The 16,582-nt window shown below is 42.5% G+C and overlaps 1 protein-coding gene across 1 annotated transcript in view; it reads left to right on the plus strand.

Moving 5' to 3' along the window:
• The window catches only part of LOC117484524 (CD5 antigen-like), a 232,649-nt gene that overhangs the window by 191,738 nt on the left and 24,329 nt on the right, over positions 1–16,582 (plus strand). Inside the window, exons 2-5 of the mRNA XM_034132956.1 lie at positions 4,477–4,509; positions 7,179–7,469; positions 8,981–9,301; positions 9,386–9,682. Coding sequence (XP_033988847.1) covers positions 4,477–4,509; positions 7,179–7,469; positions 8,981–9,301; positions 9,386–9,682 — 942 coding nt within the window. The remainder of the gene's footprint in view (positions 1–4,476; positions 4,510–7,178; positions 7,470–8,980; positions 9,302–9,385; positions 9,683–16,582) is intronic.

Raw genomic sequence — 16,582 nt, forward strand, 5'->3', positions numbered from 1 at the left:
TTTATACTTTTTGACCATCAATTGTATATACATTTAATCCAACGTTACTGTTTCAACAGCGCTGTGAGAGTATAAATTAAATATGACTGTAGAAAAAGAAAGGCGCTTTTATATTGATTAAACCATTTTTATTTCTTTCAGCATTAAGAAAAAAAGATGGCAACCTCCTCCACAACCTGTAAGTTGATGGTCCTGGCTTACTTTACATGACTTCAGATGGTTACTATATATATATACGTCAGGTGTGATTTCATATGTTATGTTGTATGTTATTGTCAAAGGAACAAAATGAGCAACCCTTTATACTTAATTTGATATTCCTCATTATCTGAAGCATTTGTTACTCTCATTTATTTTCCTCCCATAGTGACTGTATGGATAATCGGAGACAGCTATGTCCGGCGTGGAGCCCAGAGAGCTACAGAGACCATCGGCAGCAACCTTGGCCTCGACCTTCGCGCCTGCTGGTTCGGTTGGGGTGGACTGCGCTGGAGAGGTCTCCTCCCCTTCTTTTCCAACTCCCTGCGAGGAAGAGCAGCCCCGGATGTCCTCCTCATCCACTGTGGCGGCAACGACTTGGGGGATGTGCCCAGTGTTCACTTGGTGAATCAGATGAAGGAGGACCTGCACCAGCTTCACCATCGGCACCCTGGCATGAAGATCATGCTCTCCCAGATCAACCAGAGGTGCCGATGGAGGGCTGGTGCAAATCCTGTCAAAATTGACAAGGCCCGGAAGTTTGTTAACAGTGTTATGGCTTTTGTTCATAGCCTAAATGGTGCCATTGTTGACCACTCCAACATTAGACATGACAGTCCTGGGCTTTTTTTGCGAGATAGAGTTCATTTCACCCCTAGGGGAAATGATATTTTTTTAAAGTCACTAGCCAATTGCCTGAAAGACCATCTCCAAAGACTGTGAACTGCTAAAATGTCAGTATCACTGTTTTTGGATTTGGCCTTTAGAGTATGTTTTCTAAGGCCCTTGCTAAGCCCAGACTGTCATGGCTAATGTTGAGTTAGATATTACATCTGTAGCCATAACACTGTTAACATGGCTGCTCTTCCTCTTTTTAAATTTGTTATTATGTTTTTTGTTATTTTATTTGTTAAAATAATTCTGTAAATATTTAAAATAAATCACATTCATATTTTCACTTCTTTTGTCTACTGCTTACTGAAAATGTTAGCTATCACATCCAAATCTGACTATCAAATGAAAGGATAAGCTAACCATACAATACAGAAAACATTACACATTAAGGCTCAAATCTTTTCCCAAGCCGTAGCAGTCTGAAAAGAGTCCCAAGTTTAAAAACACAAAATCTTGACAATGAATACTACCTTGTCATTTATCAGTGACAATGCAAACACCAAGAAGGTCTCCCCTAATCCCATGTATTTTGGCATCAAATATGTCATAAGCATACCATAGAATGTAATTATGAAATGCAATACCCACAATCCCTACAGGGTCGTAACATCACAGAAAATAATACCTTTTAGAGAGTTTCTAAATTGTTCAGTATGCAGATAATTATTTGTTTTACAATAGAAACATTTTTCTCAATAAATGTTCCCACATGTTGTGAGCATCAACTTTAAATCTTTTGTCAACAAATAAAAAACATCTTAATTTCCTTTACGACAACATTTTGTTTATAACACCACTACATTAACAATAAGCATAGGAAAATTATAAATGTATAATTTAAGATTGTGCTTTTACTCTATATTTAATCCGATCTATTTCACATTGAAAATGTACGACTTAAGTACACTAGAAAATAAATTAAAGATGTGCAACAACTGTATCAGTAATTAAAATGATATAACTTATGTACAGGGTTGGGAGGGCTACTTGCCAAAAACGCAACCAGTAACTTAATGTGAGTATCAAGATATAAAAGTAATGTACTGTAACCTGATAACTTTATTTTTCTTTTGGATTACCTCAAAATCAAATGCAATGCAAATAAACACAGGAGAGAAGAAATATTAATATGATTTTTTTACTTAAATGTATAATATACATAAAGCTGACTCAGGCAGTAGGTGTATAGATTCACAATTAAAGTATTAGCCTACAGAACAGTACCGCTTCCAGAGAAGAGAGAACATCTGATCATTTTACAACAAACACTATATGCTCTTTTCAGGTTTTGAATAAGATTGTAATCCTGAGTTTCCCTATTATTAAAAAAAGTCAAACTAATCCGATTACATCTTTTCCTATGTAACTAAGGATTACACTTTCCTTTTTTTCTATACGATCTTGATTCGTGTTGGATGTAATCCATTACTACCGTCCTAAGCCAATAAAAGTCATAACATTTGGAAAATTGTCTCAAGTTATAAATTATGCCTTCAATCTCTTTCACGTGGGGAAGACATCACATTGGCCGAGGCGTTGCAACTTCCCTCAAGCGTCCTACATGAAAGAAAGATCACATGTTAAAAATGTGTGCACAGACTATTCAGTATGACCCGTCTTAGTTTAAAGCCCACTCACCACGACAAGGTCAATCAGCAATTTTATATGTTCAAATGTCTACTGTGAAGGATATCATAAATCCTTAATGCAATCGAATGTAAAACAAAAAAGTTATGATTGATGAAAGTAGTAAATCGGTCAGATTTGACCCGAAGACAACAGGAGGGTTAATGCCATATTCACTTAATAACGCATGAACAATTTTTACAAATATTTCTATATAGTCTGTGTTGGTAAATGTCATCTAGGTTGCACATTTCCTGCTGAAATACATGCATACCAAGTTACTGCGTGGCACTTTGGTTTTGATAAAACAGTGTAGTTCCACTATATAAACGTTACATTCATAATCAAACGAGACAATCTGCAAGATAATGAGCTATTTGTTGTTATTTGTAATGCTTGTCATTCACACGTTAATAAAATAAAATAAGTACCGATACATAGCAGAACAATTGTGGCGATGTTCAGCTTAATAAGCCTTGTTCAACATAATTTATTTAGCTAATACTCCAGCGGGCTGCAGGCGAACCAAGTCTGCGTTTCGCTGCATTCCTTGATCTCCAGTTATAATGCCGGACTCCGCCGCCGGCCGAAGCTAACGGAGCCGCCGGGACGCGCTAGCGAGCTAGCCCCCTGCGGCTCCGTTAGCTTCGGCCGGCGTGGACTCCGGCGGCCACCACTGGGATAATTGGGTCCCCTTTTAACATTTGCTCCCGTTTAGCATTATGGGCGTCACAGCCATATACTATAAAAGGCTGAATCATAAACTAAACTGTATATATATATACACATGTATAAAGGGTTACGTCCTTAGCTGGCTAATAAGCTACATAATAAGCTACATAACAAGCTAAACTAACAAGCACACAAACACCTGCTAACGGGATTAACATGTATAATATTATCATTTTACTCACCGAAAAAAGCTGAGAGTAGACTTCTTGGAAGGTCTGTTAGTACATTCAAGCGCACAGCACGACATTTTAATTGTCTGGTATTTGTAACAATATTCCCTAAAAGGCACAATCACCACGAACACGGCTAAAGGGTCAAGTACAGTAACTACAACTAACTAACGTTGTAGCCTAGCAGAGTGGACAAATTGCTGTTAGCTGACAGTGAGGCACGTACCTGTCCATCAAAGTGACCACGCCCTAATTTATGCAAAAACTTTAAGACCTAATATAAATAAAAGGGTCGCGTTAGAAAACAATTCACTCACAGATTCATAATCACGAAGGTGGAATCTAACTATATACATAATAAAATGTATTTGAGCCAGGGCTACAAACGTTTTTTTTCTGCTGTGAAATTGGGCATTTTAACATTGGGGTCTATGGAAATTGCTCCTTTCTGCAGTCATCGCCTATCGCCCAATATATGAACTGCAGTTTGTGGCACTTCCGTATTGGCGTCCCGGCTCTTCCCCAGAGTTTGCCGCTTGGTATACACACACACATTCAATACATACATACAGTATGTCAAGGTAAACTTGCGGTTAACTTGCGGTCTGCTATGTGTGTCACGCTCGCGCACACAAGTAAATATATATGCACGTTCGTTTATCACAACGCGTCAGACACAAGACGCGCGTACATGATGATGTACATTCATTTATCAGAATCTGAATTTTTTTTTTTTTTTTTTTTTTATAATTTTTTTTTTTTTTTATAATGGGAAACAGGGTTCGGTCCTGATTGATTTGCAGTTCGGTCCGGATCTGGACCTTGGTCCGGAGTTTGAGAAGCCCTGCTGTAGAACATGTGTCAGTGTGATGATGGTGCTCCATGACTCATTTGAACTGAAGGAGCATATTCTCTAAAGTGAACTGTTGCTTTAACTCTGAATATGTGACTTCTCTGTATGAACGTGTTATTCTCAGCTTTAGTAAACTGGTGAAATGACTCCAGAGTGAGTTCACTGACGTGTTCCTGAGATGATAGAAAACTCTGTTTACCTTATCTTCTGATTTCTCCTCAGGACTCCAGGCTGAAGGAGAACACAACTCAACAGGTAAAGTGCTCAGTTTATTCACCCTGTTACTCTTTAAGTGATTACAGTCTGTAAACAACCTTTATCATAAAGCATGATGTAGTTTAAAGACTTCACCACTAACTGATCCTAGTTTCATCATTTATGATTCTACCATGTTTGTGAAACCAGGATATACTTCAGAGGTAAACAACAAACCATCATCACCTTTTCATCACCACCACTTTTCATGATTATACTTTATAAATACCATCAGATCATCACATTGAAAAGGAATCTAAATAAAAAGAATAAAATAAATCAAGATACTCTGCACTTTTCACGGCACAATGTCAGCAGGTCAGGTCCACAGCATTTCTGGAGCCCTCTCTCATCTGTGGCCCGTCTGGTCAGCTGCTGCAAAAGATTAGTTTGGAGACACAGAAGTCCTAGATTTCTTAGCCGGAGGAGGAGAGGTCGACCCTTCCTCAAGCTCCCTAGGACTAATGTCAAAATAATCTTCTAAATGTTCTGTAACATACCAGCGAGGTGGTTCCCTGTTATCCCCGCGGAGTCTCAGTGAGAGACCCGTCCTAGATGCTGGCAACAAATGATCAGATAACTCTTCTCTCTGATATGAGCGTCCATCACCAACCAACCACTCAACAGAACGTCTATAAAGGGGCTGAAACATTGCAATAGTAAATATCACACATTTTCTTAAAGATATTGTTACATCTACTTGGTTTTAAATTCATGACTACCAACCAGGAGTTGGATAAACACCAGATACAAAAGGAGTTGGTCAACATCTCCAAAGTGAGCAAACCTATTCTCATGACTTTTAGCAGTTAAAACCCTTCTAACATGATTCTACTTATTGAACTGCTCCCTGATAGGAAGAAACTAATAACACAACTGAACTCTCCTTTCTGCTCAAAATGGATAAATCAATAAACGACTCAGCGTTGGCCGATTGATAAGGCCATTTAGCCAGTTTCTAATAAGTACAATGGGGATAGCTAAGATCAAAGTCACAAATCCCCCATTCTTTAACGACTTTGGGGTAATCACAAATAAATAAAAGAATAGTCCAAATGATTCGAATCAGGATCTCTTGCATTGACTGGGATGAAGCATTCTCAGAGGTAAAGCTCTGTCTCTCCATTACGTACTGTCACTGTCTCAGGTCCAGAGAGTAGTGAGAGTATGTAAAGGCGGGGGTGCTGATCTCTATCTCGGAGCTGCATGTCAAACCACATCAACATCCGGTGCTTAGCCTGCAGCAAGGAGGAGAGGCAAAAGAGGAGGAATCTCCCTCTCAGCAGTTTGGAACATTTTCTTTATAATTGTTTTCTTAAGCAGCTTTTATGGATAAAGGTTTTTAGCAAAGTTGTGAGAGGAGGAATCATGTTGATCTACCGAAGCCAACCTCTCCATCTCCCCTGAACAACAGGACTCTCCCTCCCTAAATGTCTTCCTTTGTTTAACTCTCTTGTTTTGTTAACCCATGACCCAAAAAGAAACATGTACATTTTAAGATTAGCCTTAGTAGTTTAAGGGCCAGCCAAATCATCTTAAAGGTGAATTTGATCAGGAACAAACATAATGTTGTGATGTAAAGTAGTGCAGTCCAAATCTGAACAAAACACCTGAAACTATCGCCACAGCTAGAATAATAAGAAAAGCCAAAAGTCCCCACTCAGCTTTATTGAAAGCATAGAACATGTTTAGCCGTAAATCATTCACAAATGTCTTCTTAGTTTGACCAAAAACAGAATGCATTGGATCCTATATTGAACTAGCAGACAAAACTGCTCTGAACAGAAAAAGTCAGATGGGACTCGCAGGTCCTTCATTTCTCCCCATCCCACGTGCAATGACTTTGTCCCTTTTTACTGGAGATTTGTAATAAGATGCAAATGTAATCTTAAGTCAAATCGGTAACACTTTACAATAAGGTACACAAAATGTGCTTAGTTACTGCTTAGTTACTGAGGAACTACTAGATAGTTAATGGTTAGTTAATGAGTAGTTCCTCAGTGACTGCGATGGATGGTTAGTTAGTTACTGGTAAACAGACTGGGGGTACTGTATTAATGCAGTACCCCCAGTCTGTTTACCAGTAACTAACCATCAGTTCCTCAATCGCAGTCCCTGAGGAACTACTCATTAACTAACCATTAACTATCTAGTAGTTCCTCAGTAACTAAGCAGTAACTAAGCACATTTTGTGTACCTTATTGTAAAGTGTTACCCTCAAATCTACTATACGTCAGTAAGTAAAATGTACTTACAAAAACTGAGTGTGACAGTAAAGTTGACTTAAGTGCCTTTAGTAACAAACACTTCTTAACTGTAAGTAGAAGCTACTTGAAATATACGTTGTTACATGTACTTAGGTTTTCTGAGTGCGTTTTCTTACCTGGATTTTCCTAAATCTTACTCCCCGTTTCTGTCAGTGTAACCTGGAACTCCTTTTGTTGGATACATGTGATGTAGTAGTATTATAAAACCATATACTCCAGTAAAGTAATTCAAACCTGTACTTACAGTACTTGAGTATATGTACTTTATTACTTCCCACCATGGTTTATAGAGAGCTGGAGTTAATGATCTGATTATCACTCGGAAGTATTAATAGTATAAAAGATTAATTATTAAAATATGCTGATATCAATGAAGGACACGACTCTCTTGTTTCTCTTCAGAGCCTGGTGTTAGGCTGGTGGGAGGAGAGAGTCGCTGTGCAGGAGACCTGGAGCTGGAACATGAGGGAGAATGGAGACCAGTGGAGGGCTACTCTCTCTGGACCCTGAAGACAGCAGGAGTCGTCTGCAGAGATCTCGACTGTGGCTCTGCTGTTTCTGTGGGACATAGAGAGGGGTCCTCAGAGAGACCTGTGTGGTTCATCAAATCCTACTGTGTTGAGTCTGGATCTGCTCTGAGGGAGTGTGCAGTATCAAGTTCCTCTAAACACATCCTGAATGTCACCTGCTCAGGTAAGCCCATCAGTGACATCATCTGTGACATCATCAGTGACATCATCTGTGACATCATCTGTGACATCATCAGTGACATCATCTGTGACATCATCTGTGACATCATCTGTGACATCATCAGTGACATCATCAGTGACATCATCAATTACATTTTAATTTTTAATTTTCACTATTTAAAAATACCCAAATAAGAAATGATGAACAGTGTATGAAGCAGCCGGGCGTAGTGGGTGGGCTACTGGCTCTATAGGCCCACCCACTCATTCATCAACATTCACTGGGAGAAAATATAGTTTACCAGATTTTTATTTTTGATTATCAAAATGAATAATTCATAAATAAAATAATAGCAAAAATAAGTTTCCCTTTAAAAAATGCATACAATTAGAAGCAACATGTATTAACGTAATCAGGCTTCTGTTGTGTGAGAAGTTCTATCCAATCACAACAGGCCAAGGTAAAATGGCCTGTTGTGATTGGCCTACATAGCTCACATAGTCGAAGCGCGGCGCCAACACAACGTAGGACGTCCCACAGACCCCGCAGAGGAAGGAGGAAAATATAGCACTCGTTTACAGAGTCACAAGAATCCATGTTCAGAGTTTTCAAAAGAGTGAGAGGGGAGAGGCCAGAACCATCACCCTCACAGCAGGGGCCGTCTAGAGGCCAGAACCATCACCCTCACAGCAGGGGCCGTCTAGAGGCCAGAGCCATCATCCTCACAGCAGGGGCCGTCTAGAGGCCAGAACCATCATCCTCACAGCAGGGGCCGTCTAGAGGCCAGAACCATCATCCTCACAGCAGGGGCCGTCTAGAGGCCAGAACCATCATCCTCACAGCAGGGGCCGTCTAGAGGCCAGAACCATCATCCTCACAGCAGGGGCCGTCTCACTCCAGATTCTGCCTCTCTGTGCTTTCTGTGTCCCTAAAATGTATCAATGTAATGTGAACCAAAAGAAATGAACAAGCAGTGTTACATTTCATTTCACTCCTTGCAGCCTGGAGCACGGCTGATATGAAGAGTCATGAAACCCACCGGGTTATTTGGAGCCTCCACCTCTAGAATGATACAATTCACCATTTAATGGAAAACACGAGATCAATAAACAAACAGCAGCTTGAATTCAATGATGACGACATATTTAAGAACAAGGTGTTTACAAACATCAATCAGATAACACATGTGAAACACACATGTAAGAGTAAAGAATGAAACCTTTTGAAAGTGTGTGTGTGAGAGCAGAGGTGGAGCTGAGCAGAAGGAGCAGAGGGTCTGCAGAGGAGGATGCTTTGTTGAAGACACAGGGGAAGGGTTCACTAATGGAGACCACTTGCTAGAGGGTATCAGATGTAGATGTGAGGGTACCTGCAGTCTGTGTTCTTATAAACATGTGTTCTGTTGTTCATCATCAACTCATGTTGGAACTGAGTCCAGTTTGAATCTCTGAAATATAGTTTCATCTCTTTGATGGTGTGTCTTTGACCTCTGTTTGACCTTCTGTCCTCTGCAGACTCTGTCAGGCTGCTGGGGGGGACTGGTCTGTGCTCAGGCAGACTGGAGGTGAACTCTGACCCGTCTAACCCGTCTAACCCGTCCTGGTCCTCAGTGTGTGAGGCTGACTTTGACCAGCAGGATGCTCAGGTGGTCTGCCGGCAGCTGGGCTGTGGGGCTCCTTCAGTCCTCCAGGGGGCGCTCTATGGAGAAGGGGAGGCTCCAATGTGGACCAAAGAGTTCCAGTGTGGAGGCCATGAGTCTGCTCTCCTGGACTGTAGCTCAGCCTCAGAGAGAAACACCTGCTCACCTGGCACAGCTGTTAGCCTCACCTGCTCAGGTAGAGAAGAGCTGTGATTGGTTCATTCTGTTCTCATCAAACTCACTTTATTCTCTCTCTGATCTCTCTCTTGTTTCTCTCCAGAGCCTGGTGGTGTTCAGCTGGTGGGAGGAGAGAGTCGCTGTGCAGGAGACCTGGAGGTGGAACATCAGGGAGAATGGAGACCAGTGGAGGGCCGCTACTCTCTCTGGACCCTGAAGACAGCAGGAGTCGCCTGCAGAGAGCTCGACTGTGGCTCTGCTGTTTCTGTGGGAGAGAGAGAGGAGTCCTCAGTGAGATCAGTGTGGTGGATCAGATCTCTCTGTGTTGAGTCTGGATCTCCTCTGAGGGAGTGTGTAGCATCATCTTCCTCTCTCCACTTCCTGACTCTCACCTGCTCAGGTAAGCCCATCAGGGACATTGTTTATGACATCATGTCCTCTGTCTCTTTGTTAGTCTCTCTCTCTCTCTCTGACAAAGAGACTATCCCTCTCTGCTACCTGGACTGTCACAGACTGAAAGCTCTTTGTAATGTCTTCAAAGCGGTGTCTTCAGACTGAGAGGAGGTTTTCACAGAGACTGTTTTTATTGTTGCTGCTGGGGCAGCTCTCTCTCTCTCTCTCTCTCTCTCTCTCTCTCTCTCTCTCTCTCTCTCTCCTCCTCTCTTCTCTCTCTCTCTCTCTCTCTCTCTCTCTCTCTCTCTCTCTCTCTGGGGCAGGCAAACATGTGGATCTCCAAAAGCAGGAGCAACAGAGTAAACAGTACAGCAGCTCAGCAACTCACTAACATGTGTTTCTCTTGGTGAAAGCAAGAGGGAGTTAGATTTTAGATTTCACTCTCTGATGAGAAACAGCCAGTCTCTACGGCCAGGCTGTGGTCACTGAGTCTGTACATTGTTAATGTCTTCCTCAGTTTGGGATCAGTCACGGCGGTCAGATAGTTTGCCACCGTGTACTGTCTGTTTAGAGCCAAATAGCATTGAAGTTTGTTTTGGGTTTTCGTGGTACATGTCCAATAGTTGATGTAATTTTCTTTTGCTTTAGCTATCATTTGGTTGGGCCAGATTGTGTGAGGGCTGTCCTGAGGCCTTGTCCTGTTAGAGGAGGTGAGCCTCAGGACCAGCTGGTTGAGGCCTTGTGCTGTTAGAGGAGGTGAGCCTCAGGACCAGCTGGATGAGGCCTTGTCCTGTTAGAGGAGGTGAGCCTCAGGACCAGCTGGATGAGGCCTTGTCCTGTTAGAGGAGGTGAGCCTCAGGACCAGCTGGTTGAGGCCTTGTGCTGTTAGAGGAGGTGAGCCTCAGCACCAGCTGGATGAGGCCTTGTCCTGTTAGAGGAGGTGAGCCTCAGGACCAGCTGGTTGAGGCCTTGTCCTGTTAGAGGAGGTGAGCCTCAGGACCAGCTGGTTGAGGCCTTGTCCCGTTAGAGGAGGTGAGCCTCAGGACCAGCTGGATGAGGCCTTGTGCTGTTAGAGGAGGTGAGCCTCAGCACCAGCTGGATGAGGCCTTGTCCTGTTAGAGGAGGTGAGCCTCAGGACCAGCTGGTTGAGGCCTTGTCCTGTTAGAGGAGGTGAGCCTCAGGACCAGCTGGTTGAGGCCTTGTCCTGTTAGAGGAGGTGAGCCTCAGGACCAGCTGGTTGAGGCCTTGTCCTGTTAGAGGAGGTGAGCCTCAGGACCAGCTGGTTGAGGCCTTGTCCTGTTAGAGGAGGTGAGCCTCAGGACCAGCTGGTTGAGGCCTTGTCCTGTTAGAGGAGGTGAGCCTCAGGACCAGCTGGATGAGGCCTTGTCCTGTTAGAGGAGGTGAGCCTCAGGACCAGCTGGTTGAGGGGACTCCTCTCTATGTTCTCCTCTTGGCAATGGAGGGCTTTGTAATGGTAGGAGTTGGGATCACTGGTTTTTAGGTGGTTGTAGAATTTGACTGCTCTTTTTTGTATCCTAATTAAAAGGGGGAATTGGCCTAGCTCAGCTCGGCATCCATTGTTGGGGGTGTTCCTGTGGACTCTCAGGATGCTCTTGCATATCTCCGCATGTAGGGTTTCTATTGGGTGTTTGTCCCATTTATCAAAGTCTTGATTTCCAAGAGGACCCCACACTTTGCTACCATACAGTATGATTGGTTCTATTATTGAATTGAATATTTTGAGCTAGATTCTAACAGGTATATCTATATTTGAAGACTTTTTGATAGCATAGAAAGCCTTTCTTCCTTTGTCTCTGAGATCATTAATGGCCAGATTGAAATGTCCTGTTGAAGTAATTTTGAGTCCCAAAAATGTGTAGCTGTGTTTGTGTTCTATGTCAGTGGAGCCCAGTAAGAAGCGGTGTGGGTTCCCCTGACCCCTGGGTCGTTTCTGGAAAACCATAATCCTGGTCTTTTCCAGATGAACTGTCAGGGCCCAGGTCTGACAGAAGGTCTCCAGATGAACTGTCAGGGCCCAGGTCTGACAGAAGGTCTCCAGATGAACTGTCAGGGCCCAGTTCTGACAGAAGCTTTGCAGATGATCCATTTGCTGTTGTAATGCATCCTTAGATGGAGCTAGCAATATTAGATCATCTGCAAACAGGATTCATTTAATTTGTGTGTCAGAGAGGGTGAGTCCAGGGATATCGGATTGTTCTAATGATTTAGCCAATTGATCAATATAAATGTTAAATAGGGTGGGGCTGAGACTGCAGCCCTGTTTCACCCCTCTACTTTGGGGGAAGACATCTGTTTCCATATTGACCATTTTCACAGCACATTTATTATTTGTATACATTGTTTTAATGATATCATATGTTTTCCCCCCTACACCGTTTTCAATCAACTTCAGGAACAGACCGTTATGCCAAATTGAGTCGAATGCTTTTTTGAAATCTACAAAACAAGAGAAAATCTTCTTATTTTGGTGGACATGTTTATGAATGAGGGTGTGGAGGGTATATATATGGTCTGTAGTCCGATGGTGTAAATCCAATCTGACTCTTGCTCAGGACATTATGTTCACTGAGGAAGTCTTGCAGTCGGCTGTTTAGGATGCTGCAGAATAACTTCCCCAGGTTGCTGCTGACACATATGCCTCGGTAATTGTTTGGGTCAAATTTATTTCCATTTTTAAATATTGGTGTGATGATTCCTTTGCTCCAGATGTCAGGGAAATGTCCAATGCTCAGAACCAGGTTGAATAGTTTCAACATGGCAGTGTTGAACTTATGGCTGCTAAATTTCAGCATTTCATTTAAAATGCCATCAGGACCGCTGGCCTTCCTTGGTTGTAGGGCCTGGGTTTTAGCCAGGAGCTCTTCCTCAGTAATGTTATAGTCTAAAGCAGGGGTTTTCAAAGTGTGGGAAGGTGAGCCTCCCCTCAGAGAAAATAAGAACAGCCGCGCCCCCCCTCCCAATTATTATTGCTATTATTATTATTATTGTTGTTGTTGCTATATGCAGGGGTATTCAATTGCATTTCAAAGAGGTCCAGTAAGAGAACATGTCATTAAATGCTCTGTTTTCGCTGTCTACCTTCCACCATTTGAAATGACTCCGACTGTTTCTCTCTTCTTGTCTCGTCTCTGTGTGTGTGTTTGAATCTATCGTGCTGACTCACTGACTGCACTGATTTGATTGGTTGAGTAGCGTCACCTCCCTAAAACATTAAACAATAACTTTTTAAAACCTTTTTATCTTTATGTTTTGAACATATTGTATAAAACTCCCCCACTACTTGGACTATTCCTTGCACCCCTCTAGAATAAGCCCGAATGGTCTCAACCATATTGCATCAGTAACGTGCACTTTGTTGTTATAACAAGATCGCAAGGATACCGCGATAGCGGTAGCGATCGGACAATTGAGTGTTGTTCAGTTTGTGTGTTGTGGAACATGCGTGTGCGTGCATGAAAATATACCACACACCCAATTACAATTGCATGTTCAATTCATTACCCTGGAAGTTAATAAAGTTGTTGAAGTTGGAACAGCCTGTGGACAGCCGTTCTTCCTTGCATGTCAATCGCCGACACCTTCTTATGGCCCTGACACACCAGGCAGTCACCAGAGAACTCGCCGACACCCGACACAGACAGTTCCATCGACGAGTTCTCCTGCGTCTTGGCCGTGTGTCGCACTGGAAATCACCGCAAAGACTTCAGCCGAGCACGTACGAACTGCGCATGCGTGAGTGGCAATAACTCTCCTTACCAGCAGGCGGTGGTAGTGTGTATTCGTCATTCAAAATAGGCAACAACCGGAAGACAGAGAAGAAGAACAGACTGATATAAACAAACAAATAGCATGTGCGTTCCATTTTCACTCTCGTCCATCGAAAACATGTTTTAGAATATAAAAATACATGCATGATGAAATGAGCACATAAAGTGCAGACATACTATAAAATCACAGTTAATAGACCTGCATCTGATGATCGCAGTGTTCTGGCGGGTGTGTAGTTTATTGAGTCAGCAATGTAATAATGGCCACTTCTTGCTAAATTTACGATGAGATGAAAAACCGGACTTGACCAAACAAATCACGGAGCTCTCAGCAGAGGACAGCCGGGGACGCTCCCGCCGATATCAGAGATGTCCCTGCTATGTGTGGGAGGTAAGAGAGGACATTTAAGGGCTATGTTTGATGTCTTTAAGTATCACCTGCTGGGGTTTAGCTGCTGTCCTGTGCCTTAAATTGTTTGTTTACGTCCCTCACTTCCGTTTCGCTTCTCATTTGCTAGCTGAACAGCTGATCAGAGTGGTTTCTTGGCCCGATAGCTTGTGTCCGACACCCGGCCGATTCAACATGTTGAATCGGCCGGGTGTCGACCGTGAAAGGCCAAATAAGGCGTGTCACGGCCGAGGGTTCGGGACACACCAAATTGACTTTGGGCGACAAGGAACCCGTTGTCGCCAAACAACGCAAGACGGCCGATATCGGCCTGGTGTGTAGGGGCCTTTACAGAGGACAGGCAAATCTAGCTGCAGCACGACCCGTATATTTTCGCACACCGTGTTCTCAACACATATTTTTTTAACATTTTTAACATTTTCAACATCGTGGATACATCCTTATATGCTCCCGGCAACACACTGAACGTCAACTTTGCCTCCTTATTACACTCACCCCTACTTTAGTGGGAACAATGAGAATAAACGCAGATCATACTCTGGCTGCAGCCTTGACCGGCACTTGCTTTTGATCAAAGTCAATGCGGAAAACCCGCACTCACACAGGTAGGTGGAGGTGAAGGGAATGAGCACTTTTACAGCCTTTTTGGCGAGGTGGGGGGACTCGGTCTCCACAGACAGCCAAAAGTAGGCAAGTGTCACTTAACTCATCTTTTTCTCGTTATTTTTTGTCTCATGCTGTGCCTCCCCTGAAGCTCTCTGGCGCCCCCCAGGGGAGGCGCGCCTCACACTTTGAAAACCGCTGCTATAGACTATTGCAGTGTTTCTCAAAGTGGGGGGCGCAGAGGCATGACAGGGGGGGGCGCAAGAGACCAGGAGGAAAAACTGTTATGACAAAAAAATAAAAAAATTATTGATTCGAAAATAATATGCTACAGTACAGTACAAGTATGTCTGGGTCTCTGTGTTTCATTCAAGCTCGGCTCTGTGTGTGTGTGGAACGAGCCATTTTGTGTGCATGCGCGAGAGAGAGAGAGCGCACCGGTACCGCAGATCGTTGTTGTTAGCTTCTGGTGCTAGCGAGCTACGCTAACGGGTATAAGGAGCTTTTTCAACAACAAGGTGGAGGAGAGTCCTACATTTAGTCTAAGTTATCTCAGTGGGTCTCAAACGGTATGGTCACGGTTGATGTAAACAATTATTTCCAAGGCACACGTTTATATGATCATTATAGGAATAAATGAAAAACATGTATGATTGAGTGATTTGTAAAATATCCAAAAAGACAAAGAAAATCTGCTTACAGTTCTGTTTCATATGGGTGTTGAGAGATGTATCCATAGATCTCTTCATTTTGCTCTCAAAATGCACAAGATTGATGCATTTAACTTCAATATTTTTTTTAAATCTTTCCGGAGGGAGATTTTAATTGGAAACCCTAAATGTTTGAGCACCCTCTATGAAACGTCAAGCTACCCCACAGCACCCCCAAAAGAAAATCTCTGGTGCCGGCATTGAGCCTGCAACGCCGTTTTGAAGAAATGTGCAGTGCAAAACAGGCTCATTGCAGCCACCTATGATAAGACACACTTTTCTGCCAAATATCAGAATTTTCTTTCTTTTCATTTTTTTGCACAGATTACAAAGTGGCAAAGTATTATAACTTATTGTTATAGCAAAGGGATTGCACAATTGTATTTATTTTTTGAGCACACAGACTTATGGAGCATTGTTTTATTATCACTGTTCTAGCAAAGTGATTTTTTTGAAAGGAATGCTCACGTTCATATTGATGTATTTTAATAAATGTTATCTTGGCCCATTACGTGACTATTTGTGTTGGGGGGGCCCGACTATTTTTTTTCTTCAAAGGGGGGGCCTGACAGAAAAAGTTTGAGAACCACTGGACTATTGGTTCCTGAAAACTGAATGATATAGTTTCATTGGCTCTATATAAAACCATATATCAGGCTTTGATACACCATACATGTTATTAGTATAATAATAACAAATGCCTCGATTAGACTCCTTTGTTTACTTCTGTAACACAGAGACATCATCATGTATGGAAGGGAAATCTATTGAATGTTGACCAATCACAACAGAGCCAGCCAGCTAACCAATCGGAGCAAACTGGGCTCTGGTTTCAGACTGAGGGTGAAAAGAGGTGCTGCAGCACGTAACATATACGTATGAGAAACAAAAAGAGCTTTTTGAAGCATTTGAGTATTATAGTAAGCTTTGACCTCAACTTTAGTTTAACAGCTTAGAAGATTGGCTTCAAACAAGCCTCAACCCAGGGCCGATGTTTGCCAAAGCTCTTTCTTTCAGTGTTTTCATTGCCATATGTGGTTTGTCATGTCTAAATGTTGACACACCTGAAACCCTTGTACCAGTTTCAGTTATTATTACCCATGTAGTTTGTGTATAGCCTAACGTTCTGTTTTTTATTTCGACATTATTATTTACACTCAGCTACCATAAAGTGCTGAACAAAACATGTAAGCATCATAAACATGTGTTTGCTACAGATTTTATATTCTGCAATATTTTATCCAATGGAGAAATCCCATTGATTTTTGGCGAGGGACCCCTGGCGATGCTTACTTCAACACGTTCTCACTCCCAACTCGTCCTATATTGACGTTGTGTAAGGATTCCTTGGTGTTACTTTCAAACACACTGAGAGACCCTTTCGCGTCGATTTTGAA

The sequence above is a fragment of the Trematomus bernacchii genome, unplaced genomic scaffold, assembly GCF_902827165.1.
Source record: "Trematomus bernacchii unplaced genomic scaffold, fTreBer1.1, whole genome shotgun sequence".
In the NCBI taxonomy this organism is placed as follows: Eukaryota; Metazoa; Chordata; class Actinopteri; order Perciformes; family Nototheniidae; genus Trematomus; species Trematomus bernacchii.